At 34.5% G+C, this 27900-nt stretch overlaps 1 protein-coding gene across 2 annotated transcripts in view; it reads left to right on the forward strand.

Annotated features, from left to right (window-relative positions):
* The window catches only part of LOC115887727 (hemicentin-1), a 691696-nt gene that overhangs the window by 595190 nt on the left and 68606 nt on the right, over window positions 1-27900 (forward strand). For both annotated transcript variants that reach the window (XM_030907200.1, XM_030907201.1), the window contains exons 9-10: window positions 331-444; window positions 27463-27496. In XM_030907200.1, coding sequence (XP_030763060.1) covers window positions 331-444; window positions 27463-27496 — 148 coding nt within the window. The remainder of the gene's footprint in view (window positions 1-330; window positions 445-27462; window positions 27497-27900) is intronic.

A 27900-nucleotide genomic window follows, 5' to 3' on the forward strand; every position in this document is an offset into this window, starting at 1 on the left:
AAGGGGAATCATCATATTGGTTGGTGCTTGGACGTCGATATAAAATCCAGACTAGCTGATTTATTGTCCGGGGTTTTCCCTCATGGACAATGATTTAAAACCAATCACTTTTTATTTAAAGACTGGTCAAATTTTTTAATTTCATTTTAATTAAAATTAAAAGCAATGTCAGCCCAAGACAGAAAATCCATTAAAACTGATGATGCTTTGATAAAAAAACTTTTATTAAGAAATGAATTATCCACAAAAGTATATAGATATTATTTAATGTTATTGACGTTTCGATATTATTGTTAATAATAATAACTAATAATATTTTTCTTTTCACAGAACCTCTTCAAATGAGCACGCTAGTTAGTGTAGCGGGAGCTCTCTTAGTAGGATTCTTAATTATGGTTTGCGCATGCATATACGCCATCAGGGCAGAAAAGTGCTGTTTCTCGAGTAAGTATTTTTTAATTAATAATTTATAGGTATTTTATAATAGTACGAGAGCTAGCAACGTCTGGAAAACAAGTATTTTAAGAAAGCTGGTTTTTTATATATCTTTTACTATGCTCTCTGGAACAGCGGGCAGGCCGTCTGGCTGCTGATAGACGTTACGTTCACTACTACGCATTGAAAGAAGTTCTTATATTTTTAGTTAGTCCTTTAAATTGTAGTATTGAATATAAATCGAACAAGTCTCCTTAGAGCGAACGCGAGCGGCGCGAAAACACTCCGCCTATAAAGCGAGAAGTCCCGAGTTCAATACCGGCTCGGGGTAAACCTTTGTTTATTTTTTTTTATATTCTGATAGGAAAGTATTAAATAATTATGGTGATTAAAAAAACAATTATTTAATACTTTACTATCAGAATATAAACGAAAATAAAATAAACAAAAGTTTACCCGAACTGCTATTGAACTCGCTTTATAGGTGGAACGTTTTCGCGCCCCGCTATGGAGACTTGTTCGATTTATATTCAATACTAGAATTTAACAGACTAAATAAAAAAAATCGGATCTTCTTTCAATGCGCAGTAGTGAACGTAACGTCTATCGGTAGCCAGACGACTCGCACGCTGTTCCAGAGAGCATAGCAAAAGATATATTAAAGGGCCAGCTTTCTTAAAATACTCTTTCGAAAACGTTGCCAGCTCTTGGACTATAAGCGATATTGCTCTATGATTAAAAAATAATCGTATTTGGTTTTCTTCATAATTTACTTAAAATGTAATAATCCCTTTTGTAGACTTCTTGGTGTAGAAACTGTCCAATATTTAATAAATACATCTACAGAAAAAAATCAACAAAAAATAAAAATTGATTAATACGTTTCTAACAAAATCGGTATCGGTTGACCGGTTACCCGATCAGAAACAAAATCCGGTTACCATTAACAACGGTTTCGACAAATCGGAAATTCTGTTTTAAAGTATAAATATATTATTTTATCTGTAAAATAATATCTGAACTAATGTCGATATATGGATTGCGAAGCTTTTTATTTTTTGGGAAATTTTTATTTTTTGAATTTAATCATAAATTTTTCTTCAAAAAAATCACGATTAAACAATTTATTCACAACTCGTCTATAATTTGATTATTATACATGGGTTTATGAAATAATAATAATATTCATTATTCACTAGTGAATCATGGTTTCATTATTCACCGCGTCCACGGATATCTCGATCCAAACTCCAAACAAGAACTGTGCTCGATCCAAACCGGCTTGGAATGCGATTGTACGCACAAATATTTTTTGTTTTAATTAGTTAAACCTGAATTAGTTAGCTACCTAGTTAAATAAAATTTCAATGTTTTGTTGCCATGTTACTTATTCGTTATACTCGTTCAATATTTTTTTGACATTAACAATAAAAACGTATATTAATATTATCTAAATTTTTTTATAGTCCTGGATAAAGTAAAGTATTCTACTCGCATATAATTATTATTATTTATTCGTGTCAGAAGCATCATCAAGATTACATTTCATATACATATAATATCACATACAACAACAATAACAACAATAATTACGTGTAATAATAATAATAATAATAAGTAAAATTGCAAACACAAAAGTTATACATGAAACCACAGTACATTAAAACATAGATATAAAACAAACATAGCATGTATAAACATCATTCGAAACTAAACATGTTTTGCCCAGAAGCGGGCGACGTCAATTGCGTTCGACTTTGCTGCCATAAGGTCCTCTATAGTGCACTTGGCGGGGCACAGTGGGCAAGTATACATATGTTGGGTGGTTTGTAGTGCTCCACATTCGCAGAGGTTGGAGTCCACATGGTAGCCCCACTTGGCAAGAGTGTCTCTCGATCTCGCTGTGCCCGTACGTAGTCTGTTAAGAGCTCTCCAAGTTTCCCAGAAGCATCAAAAGCGAAAAAGCGGAATACGATTAGTTTTCCCCTCATTTTGCATTGAAAAATGTACTACTCACCACAAAGGACCTTCTCGCATATAATGGCTGATATTCACTTGGATGATTTATGACCTAACCTAACCTAACTAACCATAAACTTCATCCGCGTGAATAATAGCCACCATTATATGCTCGTTGAATAATATACTGTTCTGTTGAACCGTTGGCACAATTTTCTGTACATTATTATCTTAGTCTAATAGCTCTCTACTCAACATGTTTAATTTATGTCAATGATGACATGTCACGTGTATTGATTATTTTGGCTACAAATATCTCGAGAACCATTACTCGTAGCGATTTTTACCAAAAGACTTTTTTACGTAAAGAATGGCTGAAATGTATATGTCTCACCCACTTAGTGTAATTGTCCGTATCATGAAATGGATATCCACGTCGCGAACTGGCTAGGTTAGGTTAGGATAGGTTCGCGAACTGGTTGGTTTCAGTTCGCGAAGTGGATATCCATTTCCTGAAACGGACAATTACACTAAGTGGGTGCGACATATATATTTTTTACTCAGTAGTTTTATACAGGTATGGACAAAAAGTTATTAATCTTCAAGCCAGTTAAAAAATATCTAGGTGGCGTCCTCTGCAAATAGGAGTCCTATTGACATCAAAATTAAATTGATCATATCAAGAAATTCCCAGACACCAAATTTCATCCAAATATCAACGTTATTTCAGACATTATTTGGAAAATAATGTAATGTACTGGCGTCCGACATTTTTATCGATTCGACAAAACAATCCAAACCGCATCGTGTCAACGAGCTGTTACTGTATTAAATTAACCGAAATTCCCAATCTCGTCTTAATTACCTAATTTCTAATCAAATCCGTTTCTTTTATCTTCCCGTGACAAAAATGCACAAAACAGTAATTAAATCGCGTTCCGTAAACGTCGAATAAATCTGTGACCGTCCAAGGCGCCACCTGTTTTAATTAGAGAAAGAAACCCGGTACAATATGTCTGTGTTTTGTCTCGCTCGCCCTTATTTCTTCATACCGAAAACGGAATTCTTCAGTAGCAGCACTGTCTTTTTATTGTCGGCTTTTATTAAACCTAGAGGAAATTAGAAATCTGTCTCCAAATCCCTGGCGTGAAATATAAAGGATTTTTAATATCGTTTAAATGAAAGTAATAAAAGTAAATGTAAGGTATTGTAACATAAATACGATTAATTTTAGTGAAAGGTTGTGACCACCTAAAAAAGTTTCTGTGAACTTTTCAGTAAGTTTTATGAAGTAAGTCGGCTTACTTCAAATATTGCTTTATTTAAATAGAGAAAAAAATGTGGGTAGAATGTAGAATGAATGAGAAAGCAGGTTAATCACTGCGACCTTAAAGATCTATTGTGTTCCCTTTCCTTGAGCTAAAACTCATCACACAATGTATAAACCATCATGCATTTTTCTGTTGTAGGGGGGACAGGGTATTTCCCATCCTCCCCTGACAACAGATGTTCTTCCTCCGAAGGTATACACCCTTCCACGGTTGGAGTTTGGCCCTTCGTGCCCTTCACAGTCGAGGAGATTGCCTCAGGCTTAGGTACCCGTGAGGTGGAGGCTGGAGGATCTATCTCCATTTTCTGTAGCTCTTTAACTTGGTCTCTCCTTAAACCTGATACCGGTATTGTCCCGTATCTATAATAGAGAATATATTTCTCTTTCTCTATTGCCCCCTTGGATTTGAGGTCAATTCCTATTGAGAGGACCTTACCATGAGCCTCCTTCCTCGATTTGATGACTCGCCAACTCGATGTTTTTACGTTGGTGTTCTGAGCCTGGATAAGACTCAGCAGGTAGGTGGTGTCTTTTCCTTTGCTCCTCGGCAGAAAGACCGCGATGCCTTTTGGAATGTTTTCTCCATGAACTGCAACCACTCCTAGCCCATGTCAATTTTTAAGCTTTGGTGCGATTTACACCAACCAATCCACCGATTCTTGAGATACATAATCAATGAAAATCATGCCATGGTATTGAATATGGAAAATAAAATGAATATTTTCTTGAATTATAAAATCAAAAAGATGTACTAATATTTAACGATTGGTTCAAGTTAATTAAATTATAAAATGGTCACCATAGATGAATAAATTATGCATACCATTTTATGTTCTATATTAACTATTTTTTTTTTCATTTGTACATTTTTATATTATATTTCTTTTATTAAAAAGTGGAATCTAATTTAATTAAACATATCCGGTGAACAAAAGTAATCATAAAAAGTGTTGCTATTTTCAAATATTATTTTCTATTACCAAGAACAATTTAAATTTTAAGGGAACTACTTCCTGTATCATAAATTTCCATTAATGTTTTATAATACTTCAATATTACTTTTATAAATGTTATGTGAAATCAATAGAATAAAAATATAATTTCAGTTTTTAAATTTGAAAAAATTTTCCCTAAAATAACTATAGAAATACAAAATGAACTTTTTCATTACGTACACCAAAATTCTTGATTTAACTCTTGTTTGCACAACAACACAAGCAAAGCCGTAACGTAAATTTCCGTGTTATGTCTCAAGACATACGTATAGAATTTGTGTTTTTCGAAGTCCTTGTACAGAAGAAAGCTAATACATACTTTTTATTTCATATCATGTTAATAAAAAAACAATCAAATTTATCTATGCGATTTTATGTGTATAAACACAAAAGACAGGGTTTTCTACAATCATGACTTGAGCACAAGAACAAAACTTGCAGTGTACCGAGCAATAATAATCCCCAACATGTTATATGGAAGCGAAAACTGGGTGGCGTACCATCGACACATGAACGCATTAGACAAGTTGCAACAGAGACACCTTAGACAAATCTTAAGAAATAAATGGTTCCACCATGTCTCAAACGTATCGGTCTTTGAAAAAACTAGCTGCGAGAGCTTTGAAGTAATGATTACAGAATCCTGCTTAATGATCATCATGGGCTGGTCACGTATACAGAATGCAAGAAAACCGCCTACCAAAATATGTTCTTTACGGTGAACTTGTGTGACTTATTACAAGGATACTTTTGACAAAAACTTAAGGGGGATAAACATGCAGAATGAGTGGGAAGAAGCAGCGCACAATAGAACGCAATGGAGAAGAATTTTAAACTTTGTTAACAGCAACAATCAAAAAGTAAAGAAGCAACAAAGCAATGACATTTTTGAATGTACGGAGTGCGGAAGAGAGATAACATCACGTATTGTTGGGTTAACTACGGCAACCCTGTAAGGTGCAGTGAGAAAATGGACTGGTCCAAGAGAGTCCAAGAGGGGAGGACGCATAAGAAGAAGACATCTTTTGACCTTTGAAAGACATTATCTCGACTTAACGTGAAATTCTAATAATATTGACGCCTATACACGTATCGAGCTTTTCAGTCACAGAAAAGATCATGAAAGAAAACGCCCAGCTTTAATACACTTGATTAATTTTACTTTGATAAATGTTTAGAAAAGATAAAGAATAGTTTACTAAGAAAATATTTAGAACTTCTCACGATGCTATGTTTAAAAAATCACTTTGACAGTCATTTGATTTGTTAATTAAATGAAGTAAGGAGACCAGTAATAACGATAGAAATACCAATTCTTAACTACAACTAATTTCTTCCCTTTATTATTTTTTTCATCAACTACAATATAATTTCATATTTCTCTTGTAGCTTTGTTCGAGCATTTTTCCCTGTTATTTAGAAAAAGGTAGAGATAAAAGCTTTTCCCCCGGTGTCAAATTTTCGTCGCAACACTCGGCGTCAGTAGTTCCTCCGGGATATGATAAAGTATTCCAGAAAAAGGTGCTAATAGAGTCCCAGAGCGAGGACAGGACCGTAACGAGCGATAACGTTGGCGGCTCTAGATTAAAGAGAGGGGCACATTTTTATTGGGCGATACAGTTTATCTCGTCGGTAACGATAGAGCTGTTTGGGACGCGATATCGGCGCCCCGAAGGATTTGCCAAAGTACTTCCGTCACACAGAGTCAATGCGGTTCGCCATATTGCCCGATCGTATTTCAAATGTGTGGGTTTTTATCGAGCGGTTCTATTTCGATAAAAAATATACTCAACTAGGAAAATGGAAGTCTAAACGAATTGAGTCGTTTTATTGCGATCATTCTGTTATACAGGGTGAGTCTTAAATAAGTGCAAATATTTTTAGGAGTGGCATATTTTGACGAAATCACGTCATTGATAATTGTTTTGAAAAAAAAAATAAAATTTGCTATTTTTTTAAAAAAGTGGAATTTTGTTTTATTCTTAATTAAAAACAATATTTTTATAATATTATGGCCACATAGGTAATATAATAAATATTCAAGAAAGAAATCTCAGAAAAAATCCAGTGGTTCTCAAATTCAAGGAAAAATCATTTTTTAAAATTTAAAAGTAAATTTTAAACCTATTTGAAAATCGGTAAAGAGAAAATATATTTCGTCTAACCAGATCTACCAGCCCTGAAAATATTTACACTTATTTAGGACTCAACCTGTATATATCTGTAATATCTTCTAAAAACAATGACGAACCCACCGACTATTTAACCGGCAAAAAGTAATTACTCATAGGGTATAACAAAATAAAACGTTTACTTTTGGCGCCCAACGTGGAACAGAAATTCACAACCCTGAGATTAAAAGCATCATGCTCTACGATTTAATCTTACTATTTTTCGTCCAACAAATTACACATAATGCTATCCATGTATTCATGCATGAGAAACTGATTCGATGTCATAGGCCCCCATATTTGACAGTTCTGTTAGACGTTTCAATTAATACATTAATTTGAATTTAACTTGAAGTTTTGTGGATTTTTTGGGTTTTTCTGAACTTATTTTATTTTATTTATTATTTATTCTATAAATGGTTTTGTTCAGAGGTAGTTAATGTAGACGGGTATTGTGGTAGAATTTAAATTAACAGTGACATTATCGGAATTACCAAAAAAGACTGTAAAATAGTAAGCTGTGTAGCGTACGGTAGATCTCGAGAGAAATAATGGAATAACTTTTCACTTGTAAGTGGCTATATGAAATAGACATAAACAATAACAAATCACGGTTGCAGGTATACCTGTGATGGTATATTCGCGTTTTAGCACAACTCTTGAGAATAGATTTTTAATATTTTGTTCCTTATTAATATATATACAGGGTGGCCCATCGAAAACGTTCCGCGAGGCACAACGCCCAGGGTATTTTTTTTTTCAGAAAATCCAAAAACACGTCAATTTTGTTTGTGAGGGGGAAAACTGCCCTAAAAATGATTGCAAAATCTTCAACCCTCTAAGCGGGGGTGTCATCCACCAACTTTTTTCAAATGGGAAGGGGGGTCAAGTGGCACCGCAATGAAAAGAGCTTTCAATTCTCTATATCTCCCCGCTTTGTTTTTGAAAATCGGTCGAGTCGTTGAGAAAATATGAAGGATTGAAATTTGAAAAGTTTATTTAAACATTTATCAGAGTAAATGATAAGGATAAATTCCTTCGACCAATTTGCTGTTTTTTCTTATTATTTCTAGATGTTTACGCATTTTTTCACTTGCCACAAGGTTGAACGATCAGGTGCGGTAGTTGCTAGATAGCTGTTCTGTGACTTGTGCGTTGAAGTTCTTCTCAATATCGTTAAACTTTTTAACAATTATGGTGTACTCACTTGCAGAAAAAGTGGATATAATCGAACTTTATTTTAAAAATAATGAATGTGGCAATCGGTTTGCGCAGATATTCAATGAACGCCATCCTGACAAACCTTTATGGCAAAATTGTTCGCGATTTAGTAGCAAAATTTCACGAAACTGGTTCCGTTATGAATAAAAAGAGGCAGAGGGAAAATCCTGTAGTAAATGAAGCTATGGAGGTATTTGTATTGGGCCAAGTTGCCATGGATAGCACGCTGAGTACCAGAAAATTAGCCAATGAGACCGCGACCGGCGTGAATCGTACAAGTGTCCAAACGATATTAAAAAAAACACAAGTTCCACACGTATAAAATTCAGTTGGTACAAGAACTCAACAAAGACGATTTTGATCGTCGCGGGCTGGTATTTTTGGAAATTCTATTGTAGGTCAGTTTAACGATATTGAGACCGCACCTGATCGTTCGCCCTTGTGGCAAGTGAAAAAATGCGTAAACATCTAGAAATAATAAGAAAAAACAGCAAATTGGTCGAAGGAATTTATCCTTATCATTTACTCTGATAAATGTTTAAATAAACAATTTTTTCAAATTTCAATCCTTCATATTTTCTCAATGACTCGACCGATTTTCAAAAACGAAGCAGGGAAATATAGATAATAGAAAGCTCTTTTCATTGCGGTGCCACTTGACCCCCCTTCCTATTTGAAAAAAGTTGGGGAATGACACCCCCGCTTAGAGGGTTGAAGATTTTGCAATCATTTTTGGGGCAAAAGTTGTCCCCCTCACAAACAAAATTGACGTGTTTTTGGATTTTTTTGAAAAAAAAATATACTGGCCGTTATGTCTTGCGGAACGTTTTCGATGGGCAACCCTGTATATTTAATTTGCCGCAATATTTCTCAGAAAATGTTATAAAAATGGTCTTATTAAAATGGTCAGATACCTCTACCCTAATTTATAAAACACGTTTTAATTATGGAGAAAAATTGCCTCGATTACTTAAACAAACCCTTTACAGACATTCAGAAACCACTTAGCAAAACCGTAGGCTCGGTTTACCCAGGCCCGGTCATCAATTTCTACCGTTTATAAAGCTCAAAACATATTTTTCCTCTAAGATTTTTCATTTAGGAAATGAGGTTAGCTACTAAGAAAATTAATTATGCTTGATAGGAATGACAAAAGGGGTAAAAAATCTTTAGAATACATATTTTTGGAATGTTTGTAAAAATAGTATTTAATTTAATTTGGACTAATACAAAAAATGTTTCTACTGAGTTCTCGTGAAAATTAAGCACTCAGTAGAAACATTTATTCAAGTTTTAGAAACCTGTAGCGTCTTTTTGTTATTATTTACTTCTTGTGTAAACAAGAATACGTAATTTAATTTATTTCTTGTAAAATAATTAAATTTTAATATTATTTTAGGATACATATTACCTTAAAAATACATATTTTGTGAATATTTAATAAATACATTAAACAAAATATATGTTAATTTAATTTCATTGTTAAATATTATAAAACACCTTAGAATGAATAAAGTAATATGCTATTTTGACATGAATTGCTTACTATATTTTACCTTCCATAGAACAAGTGGGAGGGGGGGGGGGTAATCATACAGTCCCAAGGCCCTGTCAAAAGCCAGTACCTGAGACGGTTTTACAGAGAGTTGTTCTTCATCTCCGATCAGTCGTACCAAAGTTTATTGCACGAATGGTTGTCGTCTCGGCGTGGTGAGTTGATCTGGTGTTTCCTCATTCTTCCCACAGAATCTGCATTCACCATTTTTTTTGAGCTTCAATCTACTGGGGTGTTCATTTAGGAGACAGTGTCCTGTTAAAAACCACGTGACAATCCGAAGATTGTTCTTACATAAATCAAGGAAAATTCTTAATTTTTCTCGGTAGTAAGTCCTGAAAAACTTCTTCGAGTGTGTTAGACCGTTGCAGTATCCCCATTCCAAGTTATAGATTGAGTCTTCCAAGTTCTTGAGTTCCCCTTTTAGTTATTTTTCTCTTGGGAAGCAGAATGGTTCTGGTCCAGTTAGCAGTGGCGTGCATTACATATAGACAAAAAAGCATTGCCTACCCTTCGATTTATTCAAGACAGACGCAAAATAAAAATATATTTATCTGATCAATTTTCATAATATATCTACCTACAAATCTTACAATGCGACCTACATTGTTTTATTTTTCTAAATAGTAAGTTAGTATTGTGTTTATTACGGTTGCAAAGCCGGAAACATCATACAAAACAAACGCCACCTGTTCAACGTCTTATTATTACCTAAAAAACGCATCCCATTATTCGAAATCGAACGCACGGCCGCAACTTAACATTACATGGATATGGACAAGTAATAGCAGTGCGTTACCGCAGCACGGATGCACCCGATGTCTCGATCCCGCCGATGCGGTATTGCCAGTTCCGATGTTATTACAGAACTATGTAAGAAACAGTCCATGTTATTTTATATGATCAATTTTAAATAACTGTGTTTTAGAAAGATTTGTATTATGTAGCAAATTAGAAATTTGCTTGTCTGTCATCTGTATTTCTTTCCAAATGATTTCATTTGTTATTTTATTTGACTGTAAAATCATTTTGGTACATAAAATCTATTAGGCAGTGGCAATTGGCAATCTGGCAATATTGTGTACGGTTATTGTTTTAACTAATTCGCCAGTCGTTGAGTCGCCTATCGGGAAGAAATAATGATTGAATAATAGACAGATTATTCGTTTTGCGTCTACAAATAATTAAATTTATTTGCTGTTATTTGAATTTTCTTTTGTTTGAGTTTAAAGTTAAAATACGTTAGACAGTAAATTTTATATACGTACATTGTACATATATATTATGTAATACATACGTTTTTTTAGTTTTTTTTTCATATTTTTGATTCTGTTGCCTACCCTACTGTAAATGGTACTGCACGCCACTGCCAGTTAGTGGAGTGTTCACTCTTTTTCTAGCTAAATCATTTGCTTTCTCATTACCTTCTATCCCTTGGTGAGGCACCTGGCACTTCTCTATTCATTCTTTGACCAACTTCGAATTGATTGATACTGATTTGACTACTTTTAACGCTTCTTGACTATCAGATTTGATGGCTATTTCTTGTTTCCGATATTTCCTATCTAAAACTAATGTACGCATCTTTCGATAGCGTAGATTTCTGCCTATAGGATACTAGGGTAAGAGTTCATTGGTTAGGAGTATTAAGTTCACGACTCAAACACTCCGATCCCTGTTCCACCTTTTTTTTTGGAAGCATAAGTATACCAAGTTATGGTATTGTCTTTTAACTGCTGCGCAAACGTTTTTCTCTTCCCATTATTTTTATTATTCTATACTAGATTGGGGTGCTTCTCAAAGTTGTACATTTTTAGTTTCTCATTTATTGGGAGTTGGAGAAGTGGTATTTTCTTTTTGAGGGTGTTACAAGCCCCTGAGCTGACAATTCTCCCAGTAACGTCAGTGACCGTTCTATACTACTATACTGCCATTACTCGCTGACGAGTATTTGACACGCATCAGAAGATGGTCACGCAAGGCGTTTTCTTTCATGAGCCTTTCTGTGACTGAAAAGCCCAATACGTGATGTTATTTGTCTACCGCACTCCGGACATTCAAAAATCGCATGCTTTGTTGCCTCTTAACCACAGCTTATACAGGGTCCGGCAATAGTGCGTCGGGCATCTGTAGCTCCTAAAATAAAAAACTCGATAATTTTGTTCTATTGTGAGCTGCTACTTCCCACTCATTCTGCACATTAATCCCCTTTAAGTTTTCGTGGAAAATGTCCTTGTACCTTTTGAGTTGTCCACCTGGCCTCCTCTTACCGTCTACAAGCTCACCGTAAAGCAGTGATTTTGGTATGCGGTTTTCTTGCATTCTGCATACGTGACCAGCCCATCTTAATCGGGATTTTGTAACCATGACTTCAATACTCTCGCAGTTAGCTTTTTCAAGAACCGATACGTTTGAGACGTGATGGAACCATTTAATTCTTAAGAGTTGTCTAAGGTGTCTCTGTTGCAACTTGTTTAATGCGTTCATGTGTCGGCGGTACGGCACCCAGGTTTCGCTCCCATATAACATGGTGGGGATTATTATTGCTCGGTACACTGCAAGTTTCGTTTTTGTGCTCAGGTCATGGTTGTAAAAAACCCTGTCTTTTAATTTCCAGAATGCTCTTGAAGCGCTGCTAATCCTGTGCTGAATTTCAGAGTCGATATTGGCCTTTTCCGAAATCAAACTGCCGAGATAATTGAATTCCGCTACATATTCCAGTAGCTCTTCTCCGATTTTTATAGCATTGTTGTGATCTTCCGGAGGAGTGCACATGATTTTAGTTTTGTCGATGTTTAGCTTAAGGCCCAAAGCCTCGTATGCCCAGGTATATGTGTTCAACATTTCTTGTAATTGCTGTACAGTTTTTGCAACTAGAGCGCAATCGTCAGCGTATTGAAGTTCTGTGATGAATTTTGTACGTGTTTTTGCCCTGAGTCTTTTTATGTTGACAGAGCGCCGTCGTATCTGTATCTAATGCCCAATCCTCTCTCCTGCAGTTTGCTGTCCACTATAATGGAGAGCGCTGCCATGAATATGTTGAATAGGAGAGGCGCGAAGACACATCCCTGCCTAACTCCTGTATTTGTTAAGAAGGGATCGCTCAGCGATCCATGATGTGACACTCTTGACTTGTTGTTGTTATGGAGGCTTTTACACACTGTAAGGAATTTGATGGGTACTCCGAACTTTGTCATAATTGCCCAAAGTGCATCTCTGTTCACAGAGTCGAAGGCTTTTGTTAGGTCGATGAATGCAACATAAAGTTTAGACTGCTGTTTTTTTACTTTTTCCAGTAGTTGGCGGATGGAAAATATGGAATCGGCGCGGCAGTGCCGCGGTTAGTGCGAAAACCCGTTTGCGATTCTGGAAGGATTTTTTCTATATGTGAGTGCAGGCGGTTTGACATAATTTTTGCAAGAATTTTTCCTCCGATAGCCAAGAGTGAAATTCCCCAGTAGTTTCCGCAGTCTGATGCACTTCCTTTGTTCTTATATATTCACTATATTTGCATTGCAAAAGTCCTGAGGCACCTCTCCGCTTTCCCATATGACATCGAAGAGAGCCTTAAGATGTCCAATAAGTTCTTTACTTGCACACTTATAGATTTCCGCCGGAATCGCGTCACAGCCAGCTGATTTGTTGTTTTTAAGCTGTTTTATGGAGACCTTTATTTCCTGTTCTGTTATTGGGATATCTAATACATCGAGGCTGTTATACTGAGGTATTGTGTTTAGTGCTTCTATATAGGGGTTATTTTCTTGGCTGTAATGCTCTTTCCAGCGGTTTCTGATTTGCTCTTCCTCTTTTAGGAGTTCGCCATTTTGTGCCATGATTGGGCAGCTTGTCTTCTTGGTTGGGCCGTACACTTCTTTTACAGCCTCGAAGAATTTACGGTAATCGTGATGCGTGGCGTACTCTTGAATCTGATTAGCTTTCTGTGACCACCAGTTATCTTTTAGTTGACGTAGTTTTCTCCGAAGCGTGTTGTTGGCTACTTTAAAGTTGTCTACCAGCCTTGGGTTGTGTGGATTTGCAGTGACCGTTCTAATCATTGCCGCATTGACATATCTACCGATGACAATGTGTAGTTGTGTTAAGTCTAGACTCCGACCTACTAGAGAGTAGGTAATCTCTATATTTTTGTTTACATTTTGATTGAAGTATGAAATCACAGACAACAGCGACACTTTTGCGATTTACTTACAGCTTATACAGGGTCCGGCAATAGTGCGTCGGGCATCTGTAGATCCTAAAATAAAAAACTCGAGAATTTTGTTCAAGTACATAACCCTAAGATATGAATAAATATATTTCGATAGCTCTGAAGCTATCTATATATATTAAAAAATAAATCGAAAATATATATTTTTCAGCTCTTCTTAAAAAAAATTATTAAAAATACAGGAACTGTTCTGAAATCAAAACTAGATTAGGTTTGGTTTGGATTACTTTAGATGGTCTGTTCTTACTTTGCTATAAATATGGTAGTAGTAAATCATACAGGATGTTCAATATTCTACGCCAAACTTTCTAAAATGTAAAATATTCTTTCTTTGTTTTTTTAAATGGGACACCCTGTATATTGTTTTTTTATTAAATGGAGAGTTAAAAAATGAACATTTTTTGTATTTAGAGTATTTCAAAATTTTTAACGGTTTCGCAGATACACGCAGTATTATTTCATATGGCGCTTTCAATGGTAAAATACGAGAGAAAAACCATTGGGTGGCTATGATAAAAATTTACTGTGGAAAATGCCAAATGAAATATAAAACAGCAAATATCTGCGAAACCGTTAAAATTTTTGAAATATTCTAAACAAAAAAAATATTCATTTTTTAAATATGCGTCTATTGAAAAAATAATATACAAGGTGTTCCATTTAAAAAAACGAAGAAAAATTATTTTATATTTTAGAAAGCTGGGCGTAGAATTTTGAACATCCTGTATGATTTACGATTTTCATATTTAGAGCAAAGTAAGTACAGACCATCTAAAGTAAATACCTAATATAGTTTTGATATGAGAACAGTTCTTGTATTTTTAATATTTTTTTAAGAAGGGCTGAAAAATATATATTTTTGATTTATTTTTTAATATCTCTGAAACTATCAAAATATATTTATTCATATCTTAGGGTTATGTAAAGTGATCTGAAAGGAAGCCAAAAATGCAATAATATACAGGGTATTCCATTTAAAAAAGATCATCCAGGTCCACTCACACTTTTTTGAGCCACCCTATAGAAGTTAAAATATTTTCCTGAAATACATCCTGGTACATACTTTAGGTTTACACTTAAACAAAATTTCAAAGTTTTTTATTCTAGGAGCTACAGATGCCCGACGCACTATTGCCGGACCCTGTATACTAACAGGAAACAGAACTGGAAGGTTCCAAGAATTTTTCATACAGTTAGTGTTGTCAATCTCGTGGTACGAATGACTGATTGACCGAATGATTTGGGGAATGATCGAGACCAATCGACTTGGTAGTTATTGTTATTTGTTCTCTATACCGGGTGCGTCTCAAAAGTGGCTCACCCTTATAACTTTTTTATTTTTCATTTAAAAAACGAAATTTGGTATGTTAGTATATGACGTAAATTAGGATTGATTGACGGATTCAATTATTAATTATTTTCGGTCACTTCCTGTTTCGCCGGAAATGACTACAATTTTTGATTTTTAAATGGCACCCTCGGTATTTTTTTCTTTACTTTATTCGATAGAAAATAATAGAATAACATATCATATGTCAACTTTTGACATTTTCGCATATGGTCTATTTGAAATCATAAGTTGCAGTCCGTAACGAAAATTTGCCTCGAAATACCAAGTGTGTGGTATCAAATTATTCGTAAAAAAATGCTTTTTCCAAATATGCTAATGAGTCACCCTCGTTCCATTTGAAAAAATTGAAATATGATTAAAAATACGATTTGAGCATTATCTAACTGGCCAGGACAAGACACTAAAACATTAGACGATCAAATCTATTTTTCCAAGGCTCCTTGATTAAAATTCTACTCTAAACTCTAGTCTGAAATTTAAAATACGATTTTTTATTAAGCCAGAATGTCAAAAGTTGACATATGATATGTCATTCTATTCAGAATGCCATTTTCTATCGAATAAAGTAAAAAAATACCGAGGATACTATTTAAAAATCAACTGTTGTAGTCATTTCCGGTGAAACAGGAAGTGACCAAAAACAATTGCGTACGTCAATCAATCCTATTTTGATTCTATATATATTTCAATACCTTTGTAGATTTGAATATGCTATTTTCCCATTTTTTTTTCGTCGAATTTCTATTTTATAATATCTGGTATGTTGCTGATTAGGAGTAGACATTAATTATTACAAATAAGTTAATGCTTGCTAGATGCGAGCTGTCAATTGAGATTATTAAAATCTGTGCAACCGTTCGTGGGTAATTAATAGTTTTACTAACCCGACTTTGTTTCATTTATTTGGATTATTGCATTTCGATATGACACGAATTTTTAATAATAATTAAAATAGCCAAAGAAAAATCAGATAAAAACTAGTGAGACACAAAGCAGCATATCACGAAATTACTGAAACAAAATAAATAACGCTCGTTCGCATTAAAAGATAAATAATTAATTTAGCAACGCTAATGGATCCATACATTAAAATATTTTAATTCTTTGCTATGTTTCGCCGATGCAATATAAATAAATACTTGTTTATTTTGTCCGGCAGCGATGCATTGATAATTCAATAAATTATACGCTTTCCGTTTTGTTTTAATTAAACATTATTATATCGTAGCCGGTTCTCTAGCGAGGAAGCAACAACATATTACCTGATGTTCGATAAATATCATTTAATAGGAACAGAGCATTAGTTGAATAACGTTGATGTTATAACGTATATGCGTCAACTAGAGATGCGCGATTAATATCGATCCTTTTAATAGAAAATTAGATGTTTGATGTAATTTTTTTCACCTGGCAAAACTTACATGAAATAACCTACGTTAATTTGAGAGTTTTATAGGTATGTGAACCCTCTGTTATAATGAAACTAAAAGTAATGTCTATACCAGAGATGACGAACCTTTTTGAGACACAACGGCCCAGCTACGTCGAAACACCCATTAGAACACCGAAGTTAAGCGACGTAAGGCGATACTAGTGGATGGACGGGTGACCGGTTCGAAACTGTATCGTGCTGTTTTCCAATAAAGGCAAAAGTGTAAAGTCTATTGACACACACTGCTCATTCCCGCCCGTTCGAGGCCGGATTAGATGGGATATCTCGTGAGTAAGAGTTGATTTAGACACTTACCAAGTGAGTAGACCATTGACCATGATATGGCCGAGGACTGCGGTTCGGATTCCGCGTAAACAAAGTAAGCCCCGTCCAGATTACCCTTGACAGCAAAAAGGAGACGTTAACTGAACGAACGAATGAAATCTTCGGGTCACTGTAATGATCAAACTGAAGATTATAGACAGCATTTAAGTTACTTTTATGTCAATGGCAGTGCATAAAAAATACAAATAGAATATAAATTATCCACACAAATTAGAAAATCTAAATAAACCGACAAAAAAGGCTTAACGTTTCAGGAGATATATCCTCTTCCTTTCGTCATAAACAAAAACAAAACTGCAAGGAAAAATGAAAAAATTGTTTAAAATGTCTAAATAAACTGTTCAATAACACTTTAGTTTTTACCATATACGTCCATTTAAGCTTGATTTTCATGCATTCGTTATCCGGTCATACTGCGCCACTTTTCATCCGTAATTTTTTTACTCCAGCCCGGCAACGGAGAAAGATCGTACGATAACGGACGTTTTGACACTTTTTTGACAAATTTAATCTAACCTTAATAAAAATATAACAGTACAAAAGCTCGCAACGTGGGGAAAACGAGAATTTTAAGAAAGCTAGTTCTTCAATATATCTTTTGCTATGCTCTCCTGTACTCTCCTGGCACAAGTGCCTGCCGTCTGGCTGCGGGAGACTACTGCGGTTCACTTCTGCGCATCACATCTCTACAGGGTATCCTATTTTCGTGTGGTTTTATAGGTATGGCATTTTTGTTTATCCATGGCATTTTTTGTTTATAAGTAGAGATACAATGATGCGATTTTCACATTACTTTGCTACTTTTTCATAAAACTAAATATGCTACACATATGTTTGTCCTAGCCTCTTTAGTTCCTGAAATATAAGGCGAATTTGTGATGCGCGGTATTGAATAGATGTTGAATACAGATATGATGCGCAGAAGACGGTCCGCACTCTGTTGAGGAGAGCATAGCATAAGATATATTAAGAGCCAGCACTCTCGAAAACGTTGCAAAATTTTAGACTATAAGTAACAGCGAAATCATTATGAAAATGAAAATATAAAATGACACCAATCACAAACAAATCGTATATTCGATGAACGGAGACTTGAAAATGCAATAAATTTAAAAACTATGTACATAATTTTCTAACCAATCGAAGTCTTTAAATTCAACCAATAAAATTAATATCTTATCATCGAAGAGGTGCCCCGTGGCGTAGAGGTACAGGCTCTCATCTACCAATCTCAAGGTAGTGGGTTCGAATCCCACACCCGACATTTCATCAGCCGACTATTTTTATTAAAATAAAAATAGTTTGGGTACCTATGTCGACTCGGCCTTAAATGAGTACTTGGGATTCACAATTCCTTCTATACCGAACGGCTCTAGTATGGCAAGCTGTACCTTGCTACTCCCAAGGCGTTAAACGCTATAGAGAAGACCAGGCTACTAGTAACATAGCAAGTTGCCGGACGAATTTACGTTTACCCGTTTTGCGTTCGTACTCGAGATTCACTGCCGGCTAGTCGGCTTGTCAGGCAGTACGCAGTTGCAGTGGTGCTTGAACGGGTCGGTCATGACAGACTAGGAATACGACTCGAGGAGTGCCGAGTATTTATTATTTTCATTTTAAGTGTTTACCTTCACTTAAGGTAACATTTAAAATGAAAATTCTTAAATATTTATTATTTGAGTGTGTTTACAAGCCAAAACTAAAAATAAATAAATTCTCTAAACCCAAAAAAAAACTAAAATATTACTCTAAATCAAAAAAGTTATAACAAGTGTTCAACAAAACCATCTTCTTGTGCTAGACAGAAGCCTAGGCGGTCGTAAAATCCCCGTCTGACATTGGCTAACATATTAGGACTAATAGTTTGGAAAGCCTCTCGTATTTTTACTTGAAGCTCATCCAGATTATTAGCCCTATTATGACCATACACTTTGGATTTTACATAACCCCACAAAAATAAGTCATTGGTAGAAAGATCTGGTGATCTAGCGGGCCACAAAATAGTTCCATGTCTACTAATTAAACGGTTGGGAAAAGTATTGTTCAAATATTCGTGAACAATACGGGCATTGTGGGCAGGACAACCACCTCAGCAATTTGATTACTTGAAAACGTGGGATTTTGATCCGCGGTAGCACAAATGAACACTTGCTTTAACTCCTGTTCTTCATTAATCAACACATCAGGCTTTTTTGTTTTTGTGGGAACACGCACCCATGTGTTTCAAAATTATTAATAACTCTTGATACAGTAGGTAAAGATGGAATTGGCCTGTCTACAAAAGTTTGTGGAAAAATTGTTTGTATATCCCGATAAGACCTATTTTGGAAATACCATTTTACAATTTGAATTTTTTCACGAACTTCGTAAACAACCATTATTTTACTTAAAAAATAAATCTTACACGAGAACTGTCGCGAGAATCTATGTATTCGTTTTGGCTATTAAAACACGAATAAATACAAATTCTGAAACATTCTTATCACATATCTACCTATTTTTATTTTATCGCATTTTTTCGCCTGCTCTTTATTCGGCGGACGGGTATACGCTAATTCGTCCGGTTCTGCCTATGTTACTACGGTGGTCCGGTTTGTATACGGGAGCTATTATTATTATTATTATTATCATCGTATTGTCGGATAATGGATGCATGAAAATCAAGTTTTAAATTGTTAAAATGTAAATATTAAAGTAATAAATGTAAATAATTTTCAGAAAGTCTAACTTTAAACTAACAAATAAAAAATTATATACAAAAAGTTTAAGTTTTTTGGTAATACTTTATTAATTAATTGTCATCAAAAAGCTAATTTTTCTGTGTACAGTACGTCCCCGGATTGTCTTTACAAGAGGATTTTTTTTATTATTCACATTTTAAGTAAAATACATTCTTCATAAAAAAAATTTGCTTGTTCTAAAATGGTGATTCCTGTTTATAATTTTGAAATTGTCCGTACTGTTTTAGAGAAAATAAAAAAAATGAAAATATGTTTGAATTTTTTGGAAGTCCTAAAAATCAAAAGGCTATGATAATACAATTTCGATTTCATTCATTGATAACGCTGTAATTGGATAAAATCTAATTCTGCTTCATCTATACTGTTTCGTCCTTTATATACCATTACTTCGCGTATTCCGTCGAACAAAACAAGAACTTCTGGCCCTTTAACGAGTTCGAGTACGGTGTACAGTTAATTACAATTTCGCGACGCGTTGATTTGACAGCGAGGCGAAACGCGTTAGCGAGACACACCGTCATTTTTTTGAAAAATAAATTAACCCTCTCTCTGTTTCCCGATCCTCTTTTGGTCCATCCGACGGTAATGACCTGTCGCTTAGCGCCGCAGAGTGATATACAGTATATAAAGATATCGTTTATTTGGCTCGTATTATAGGAAATTAACATCAAATTAGTAAATGTGTCTATCACATTGTCATTTCTTGTTCATTCTTCCTGCTCAAAACTACATTCTTGAATGTTATTTTCAAGTTCTTTAGAGAGAGAAATTTTAGCTTTCTGTAGAGTATCATTTCACCATATCGTTTTATTTCAGATGTAGCACTAGAAATATTCGTATAAGAAAAACTCATATAGATAATATATAGATTAGTATCTATCGGCCTGATCCACTACTGCGACTTTTTCAGATTCATTGTAGTTCTCATCTGATCTTTAGGTTACATTCTCCAATCCTGTCCTTTCTAAAAAGTCTAATAATTTGGTTTAACGAAAATTGGTAACCAGATTGGTTTAACGAAAATCAACCTCGTATACAGACCTTCTTGGAACAAAAGCACAGAGCACATCAAGCAGTCACTGCAAATCCACACAATCCAAGGCTGGTAGACAACTTTAAAGCAGCCAGCAACACGCTTCGAAGAAATCTGCGCCAAGTAAAGGATGATTGGTGGTCACAAAAGGCTAATCAGATTCAAGAGTACGCCAGGCATCACGATTATGGTAAATTCTTTGAGGCTGTTAAAGAAGTATACGACCCAACCAAGAAGGTAAGCTGCCCAATCATGGCACAAAATGGCGAACTTCTAAAAGAGGAAGAGCAAATTAGAAACCGCTGGAAAGAGCATTACAGCCATATCCTTAACCCAATATAGAAGCACTAAACACAATACCTCAGTATAACAGCCTCGATGTATTAGATACCCCAATAACAGAACAGGAAATAACGGCATCCATAAAACAGCTTAAAAACAACAAATCAGCTGGCTGTGACGCGATCCCGGCGGAAATCTATAAGTGTGCAAGTAAAGAACTTATTGGTCATTTTAGGGCTCTCTTTGATGTCATATGGGAAAGCGGAGAGGTACCTCAGGACTTTTGCAACGCGAATATAGTGAATATATTTAAGAACAAAGGAAGTGCATCAGACTGCGGAAATTACCGGGGAATTTCACTATTGGCTATCGGAGGAAAAATTCTTGCAAAAATTATGTCAAATCGCCTTCACCCACATATAGAAAGAATCCTTCCAGAATCGCAAACGGGTTTTCGCGCCAACCGTGGCACAATATCCATATTTTTCATCCGCCGATACAGGAAAAATTAAAAGAGCAGGAGTCTAAACTTTATGTTGCATTCATCAAACAGAGATGCACTTTGGGCAATTATGAAAAAGTTCGGAGTCCCCACAAATTTCTTACAGTGTGTAAAAGCCGCCATAACAACAACCAGTCAAGAGTGTCACATCACTGAGCGATCCCTTCCTGACTAATACAGGAGTTAGGCAGGAACGTGTCTCAGCGCCTCTTCTATTCAACATATTCATGGCAGCGCTCTCCATTATAGTGGACAGCAAACTGCACGAGAGAGGATTGGGCATTAGATACAGATATGACGGCGGTCTGTTCAACATAAAAAGACTGAGGGCAAAACCACGTACAAAATTCATCACACAACTTCAATACGCTGATGACTGCGCTCTAGTTGCAAACACGTTACAACAATTACAAGAAATGTTGAACACCTGGGCATACGAGGCTTTGGGTCGTAAGCTAAACATCGACAAAACCAAAATCATGTGCACTCCCCCGGAAGATCATAACAACGCTGTAAAAATCGGAGAGGAACTATTGAAATATGTAGCGGAATTTAATTACCTCGGCAGTTTGATTTTGGAAAAGGCCAATATCGACTCGGAAATTCAGCACAGGATTAGCAGCGCCTCAAGAGCATTCTGGAAATTAAAAGACAGGGTTTTCTACAATTATGACTTGAGTACAAAAACGAAACTGGCAGTGTACCGAGCAATTATAATCCCCACCATGTTATATGGGAGCGAAACCTGGGTGCCGTACCGCCGACACATGAATGCATTAAACAAGTTGCAACAGAGACACCTTAGACAACTCTTAAGAATCCGGTGGTTCCATCATGTCTGAAACGTATCGGTCCTTGAAAAAGCTAACTGCGAGAGTATTGGAGTCATGGTTACAAAATCCCGCTTAAGATGGGCTGGTCATGTATGCAGAATGCAAGAAAACCGCATACCAAAATCTCTGCTTTACGGTGAGCTTGTAGACGGTAAGAGGAGGCCGGGTGGAGTACAGGCAATTAGATACATATGAGAATGTCAAAATTAATAAATGTAAAGTTAGTATGAACAGAGACATGGTCCAATTTCTTACAGTTCACTGTTCCTGTTCCGCTAGTTCGGTAATGAATTGTTACGCTTGATTGATTTTGACTCGCTTGGTTAGTTTTTCCACGCCTGCTCGTTGCCAACTGAGCGCCTATGTAAACCCTGAATTGTAGATATTAATTTAGTTTTAATAATCTGCTGATGATGCTAACACGCTTTCAGTGGAAAAGTAAAGTGTTTTTGTCGATTGTGGTATTGTGGTGAATTAGTGTAACCAACCCTCAACTGTAATCTTATTTATAACATCACGCACGTTGTTGCCATCGCACTCTCTTGCCAGATGTTAAAGGTCCGCTAAAACAATTCTCCGTATTTTTTCATTTTCTAGAAGACTGATAGAATTGATTTATTCCATAGTTGATATCCCGAATCTAACATTTTTTTTATAAATGACAGTTCTATGTTTTTATTACTCTGTGGCCAGCCCGATGACATTTATGCTTTGCGGAACGCCGCATTCACAACGCAAAACACACAACAAAAAAGGGCTTCTCGCGGGATAAAACCTAATGATTTATTTTGTTGGCCGGAGGCAATTTGATTGAGTGGCCGTTGTTATTTAGGGCACACATAACACATCTGAAAATGAACGAAGCTGTCAGTGGTGTTAGAGGGAAATGAGGGAGACGAGAGATTCTCCATGTAAATTTATGCTTCTTTATTTATTAGAAGTGATGTTATGAATATATAATTAGTAATTTTGATGAACAAAACACAGTTTTTTTATCAAATATTAAATTTTACGCATATCTTTCTTTCATTCGCTCTATTTTCAGAATTTATATTTTTCTCAGAATATATTCTTTATTTATTATATTAGTGTAAAACAAGCTCGCGGACTTTCTTAAGCAGAACTTTTTGCGTCCGCTTTAGATCTTTTCAAAGATCCCAAGGGTGGACCAAAGAATGACTTCAAACCAAAAAACCAGCATGAGAAAAATTAAAATCGTAGTGTATCCAACTACAAATATAAGCCTTTTATTTAAGCAAAAAGTTTTGTGATAATCGTCATTACATATCTATGTGTATAGTGTTTTAATCAAATGTTTCTGGTATTAATTGATGATGGATAACATAAGTGGAATTGAGTTGGTGTTCGACAGTGGTTGCGCTATTAGAACTCTGAATTACTCTGAATCTCACTGAATTAAAAAATCAATATCTCGAAATCCATTAGAAACAATTGATTATAGTTTTTTTCAAATACTTTCTTAATATTTTTGCTATATTTTAAAATAATGATTTTATCTACTTATCTTTTCGAAAAAAAGAGTCTTTTAAAAATAAGTGGTTTGCGATCGTGATTTTACTTTAGTTGATAGGGAAAGGCGTACCAGAGAAATGTGGCAACGCCTCAACAGCGCACCGTCGCATTTCTCCAACTTCGAGTTAATAAGATCTCTATGCGATTTACTTCCACATATATGTAAATACCAAAAGTAAGAGTAGCCAGCACGGTATAAACCCATACGCAGTTAACTTAAAAAATAGAAGCCTTTTTTAGTGAAAAGGATAAATTAGTATAGCAGTCATTTACCTTTTTTCTATCATCATCTGTCGAAATCAAAGCAAAACAACAAGTAACCGTTATTTATTAATTTCCGCTCTATTTGTAAACAACCTCTGCTTCCTTCCTCCCCGCGAGGGCAGGTCCGTACACGGCAAAATTCTCCGGACCCAATCTCATTAAATGAAATTAAAAAGTCCCTAGATGCGCCCTAAATGTACCGTGAAATTGACTCCGCGCGCCGTCTTACAGCTATCTTATAATTATTTTCCTCTCTCCGCCCGAGATTCAGGCTCTCTCTATGAAATGGGCTTCTTATATTTGGATATTTCGGTTCAACGGACCGAGACCGACGGCGACGTCGATGTTTCTTGCAGTTTCACTCTTTAAGCTCCAGTAAAACAAAGCATAAAGCTGGCGGAAAAACGCACGAGTTAAACAAAAAGTTGGGGAGTTGTTAAACTGAAGTCAATGTTCTTTGTGATCTATATACAGGGTTGTTCACCACATACGACACGGAGTATTGTAGCTAAACGACTAGATTTTTACAAATTGTAAGTTTTGGGTTCGTTGAATGACTATTAGAGCTACAATTTAAAAATATTTTTACAAGATACAGAGTGTCCCAAATAAATAAAAAATATCAAAGTTGTATTTTTTTAAATGGAACACCCTATATATTATTACATTTTTAGTTTCTACGATTAAAATAAAGATACATTTTATTGAAGTTTATTACACTTAAACCCTACCGTTTTTGAAATATTTTCAATTTTGTGAAATGGCAGTATAAATTTTAAAGCTTCATTTTTCCGAGGGAATCAAAGTTGTCTAATCAAACAGAGTGTCTAAAAATTTATTTTAAATAATTACTAGCTTTAAACGGCAATAACTTATTTAATTTAAATGTAACACCCTGTATATTTTATGAGAATCAGATGCACAATTTAATTGTCTATCAAATTGTATTTTACCATTTTTTACCTATCTCTTCAAGTTTCCGTAGAAAATGCATTTTCTTGTAATTTAGAACTCATTTATCAATATACCCATGGAATACTGACATTTTAGATTATTTTTAAAACCAAACCAAATTTTTAAAGAGTACAGATACTAATATTGTCGATATAGTTCGTTTATTTCATTAAAAAATAAAAAAAACTGTTTAAATATTTGTTAAAGAGGACCAATTAATATGATTCCAGTATTCAAACTACATTAATTGACTGTTTGCGTTGATTAGTAATAATTGCTACAAATACTAAAAAACTGAATTATGTATGTGTATTAGACAGTGTGGTAAAAAGCAACACCTTAACAATGATATTTAATTTTTTGACAAATGCTTATTTATAACAACAGAGACGTTCATTTTCATAACTTATTATTATATTGATTTCTGATTCAAATCCACATTTATTTAGAATAATTTTTTAACGAACACAATTAAGTATGTAGTTAATTAGTATTTGGGCGGAAATACTGGTGGTATATTTAATTAATTGTATACTCTTTTATAAAGATTTAAATATTTTTCTTTTTGCATACAAATGGCCTAGTAATATTATCGTTTTACTAAAAACGATAATATTACTAGCCTGTACATTTTGTACATTTGCTGCTTTAAAAACAATCTAAAATGTCAATATTCCATGGGTATATTGATAAATGAGGTCTAAATTATAAGAAAATGCTTTTTCTACGAAAACTTGAAGGAATAGGTAAGAAGTAGTATAATACAATTTGATAGACAATTAAATTGTGCATCTGATTCTCATAAAATATACAGGGTGATCTATTTAAATTAAATAAGTTATTGCCGTTTAAAGCTAGTTATTATTTAAAAAAAATTTTAGACACTCTGTATAAGGTAGTATAATTTTCATTATTGCAACACGATAACTGATCAATAAATAAACTTCAGTAAATATTTAGTATTAAAAACTTTGATATCCTCGGAGAAATGAAGCCTTAAAATTTATACTGCAATTTCGCAAAATTGAAAATATTTCAAAAACGGTAAGGTTAAAGTGTAATAAACCTTATCAAATTTACCTTTATTTTAATCGTAGAAACTAAAAATGCAATATTATACAGGGTGTTCCATTTAAAAAAATGTAACTTTGATATTTTTTATTTATTTGGGACACTCTGTATCTTGTAAAAATATTTTTAAATTGTAGCTCTAATGGTCCTTCAACGAACCCAAAACTTACAATTTGTAAAAATCTAATCGTTTAGCTACAATACTCCATTTCGTATGTGGTGAACAACCCTGTAGAAATGCTTTAGTATTAAAGTTTTATTATTATATTTGCTGAAACTAAAAGAATTTCGGACTTCCATTGTTTTTATTCATTTTTACTTACACAACGTTTCGGTCAGATATAGAGGTGGACAAAGATTGAACGATTCGTTCATTTAAACGCTTGCTTAGAATACGGTTCGTTCAAGTGAATCATGGCGAAAACGGATCGATAAAATTTGAATAGAATCGTAAAGCTTGGTTGGCACTGTCAAAGTGTACTTGAATCAAATACAGTTGGACATAAAATCGGTTGATATGATTCAAATGCACTTTGACCGTGTCAACTAGACTTAAGCCTACTGTAATCCTCACATTGGATCGTATCATATATATTAATCGGTTTAAAACATTCTACGTCTTCCGATGCCATCTCTCCATGCCTGTCTGTCTCTCCATGCAAAGTCTCCGTGAGCTCTTTCCTCTTGACACTTTTTTATTATTAACATTTTGAGAAAAATACATTCTTTATAAAAAAAATTGTTTGTTCTAAAATGGTTAATCCCGTTTATACTTTTTCAAATTTCTATACCGTTTTAGAGAAAATTGCACAAAATAGGAAAATAAGCTTGAATTTTTTCTAAGTCTTGACAAGCCGGAATCAAAAATTAAAAAATCACGTAAAAATACTAATAGATATAAATAGATATAAAATAGGCATAAATTGAAAGATAAAAATAAAAAAGATATAACCCAAAACATATAAAACTCCTCTATAGCGTTTATGAAAGCCAATATACTTTTTACTATTATTTCAACCTCATAAAATCTCTCTAACAATACTGGACATAAACACGACATTTCGCGTTATAGATGCCGACACTATTATTTTTAAATCAAACAGTAAAATTCTGCAGAATTTATTCCCTGGAACTCAAGTCTATTTTCCAATCCCCCCTCAACCGACAGTTTTCTTTATTTGCCCATCGATAGTATTTCAATCTAATGTCACTGTATTTTGTGTGTTTCAGGAAAAGGCGACTTCAAACCATCGGAAATAGACGGGTAAGTCCATCAATGTATGTATCAAAGAATATACCTAGCTAGAAAAAGAATGGACTCTGCCATACTGAAAAATGGTTCTACAGAAGTGGCGCCATCTATTGAGTAGGGCTTGTTTTAAATGGATCGAAGCGCGGGCTTTTTAAATGAGCGTATTTATTGAATTCTACTCTAAAATATATAATTAAATTTGATTATTAAATCTTATTTTTTACACAAATTCAACAATACTAAACAAGTATCGTTGTGATGTGTAAAAAATAAGATTTAACAGTATAATTTATACAATTATTAAATAAAATTAAAGCCAAACATGGGTAAATATTATTTATTATTTAAAGATTTTAATTATAAGTCAAATATTTAAACATCGTTTATTATAATAAAACAAGACCAACGTAATACGC

The sequence above is a fragment of the Sitophilus oryzae genome, unplaced genomic scaffold (assembly GCF_002938485.1).
Source record: "Sitophilus oryzae breed Bouriz unplaced genomic scaffold, Soryzae_2.0 scaffold_614_pilon_pilon, whole genome shotgun sequence".
NCBI lineage: Eukaryota > Metazoa > Arthropoda > Insecta > Coleoptera > Curculionidae > Sitophilus > Sitophilus oryzae.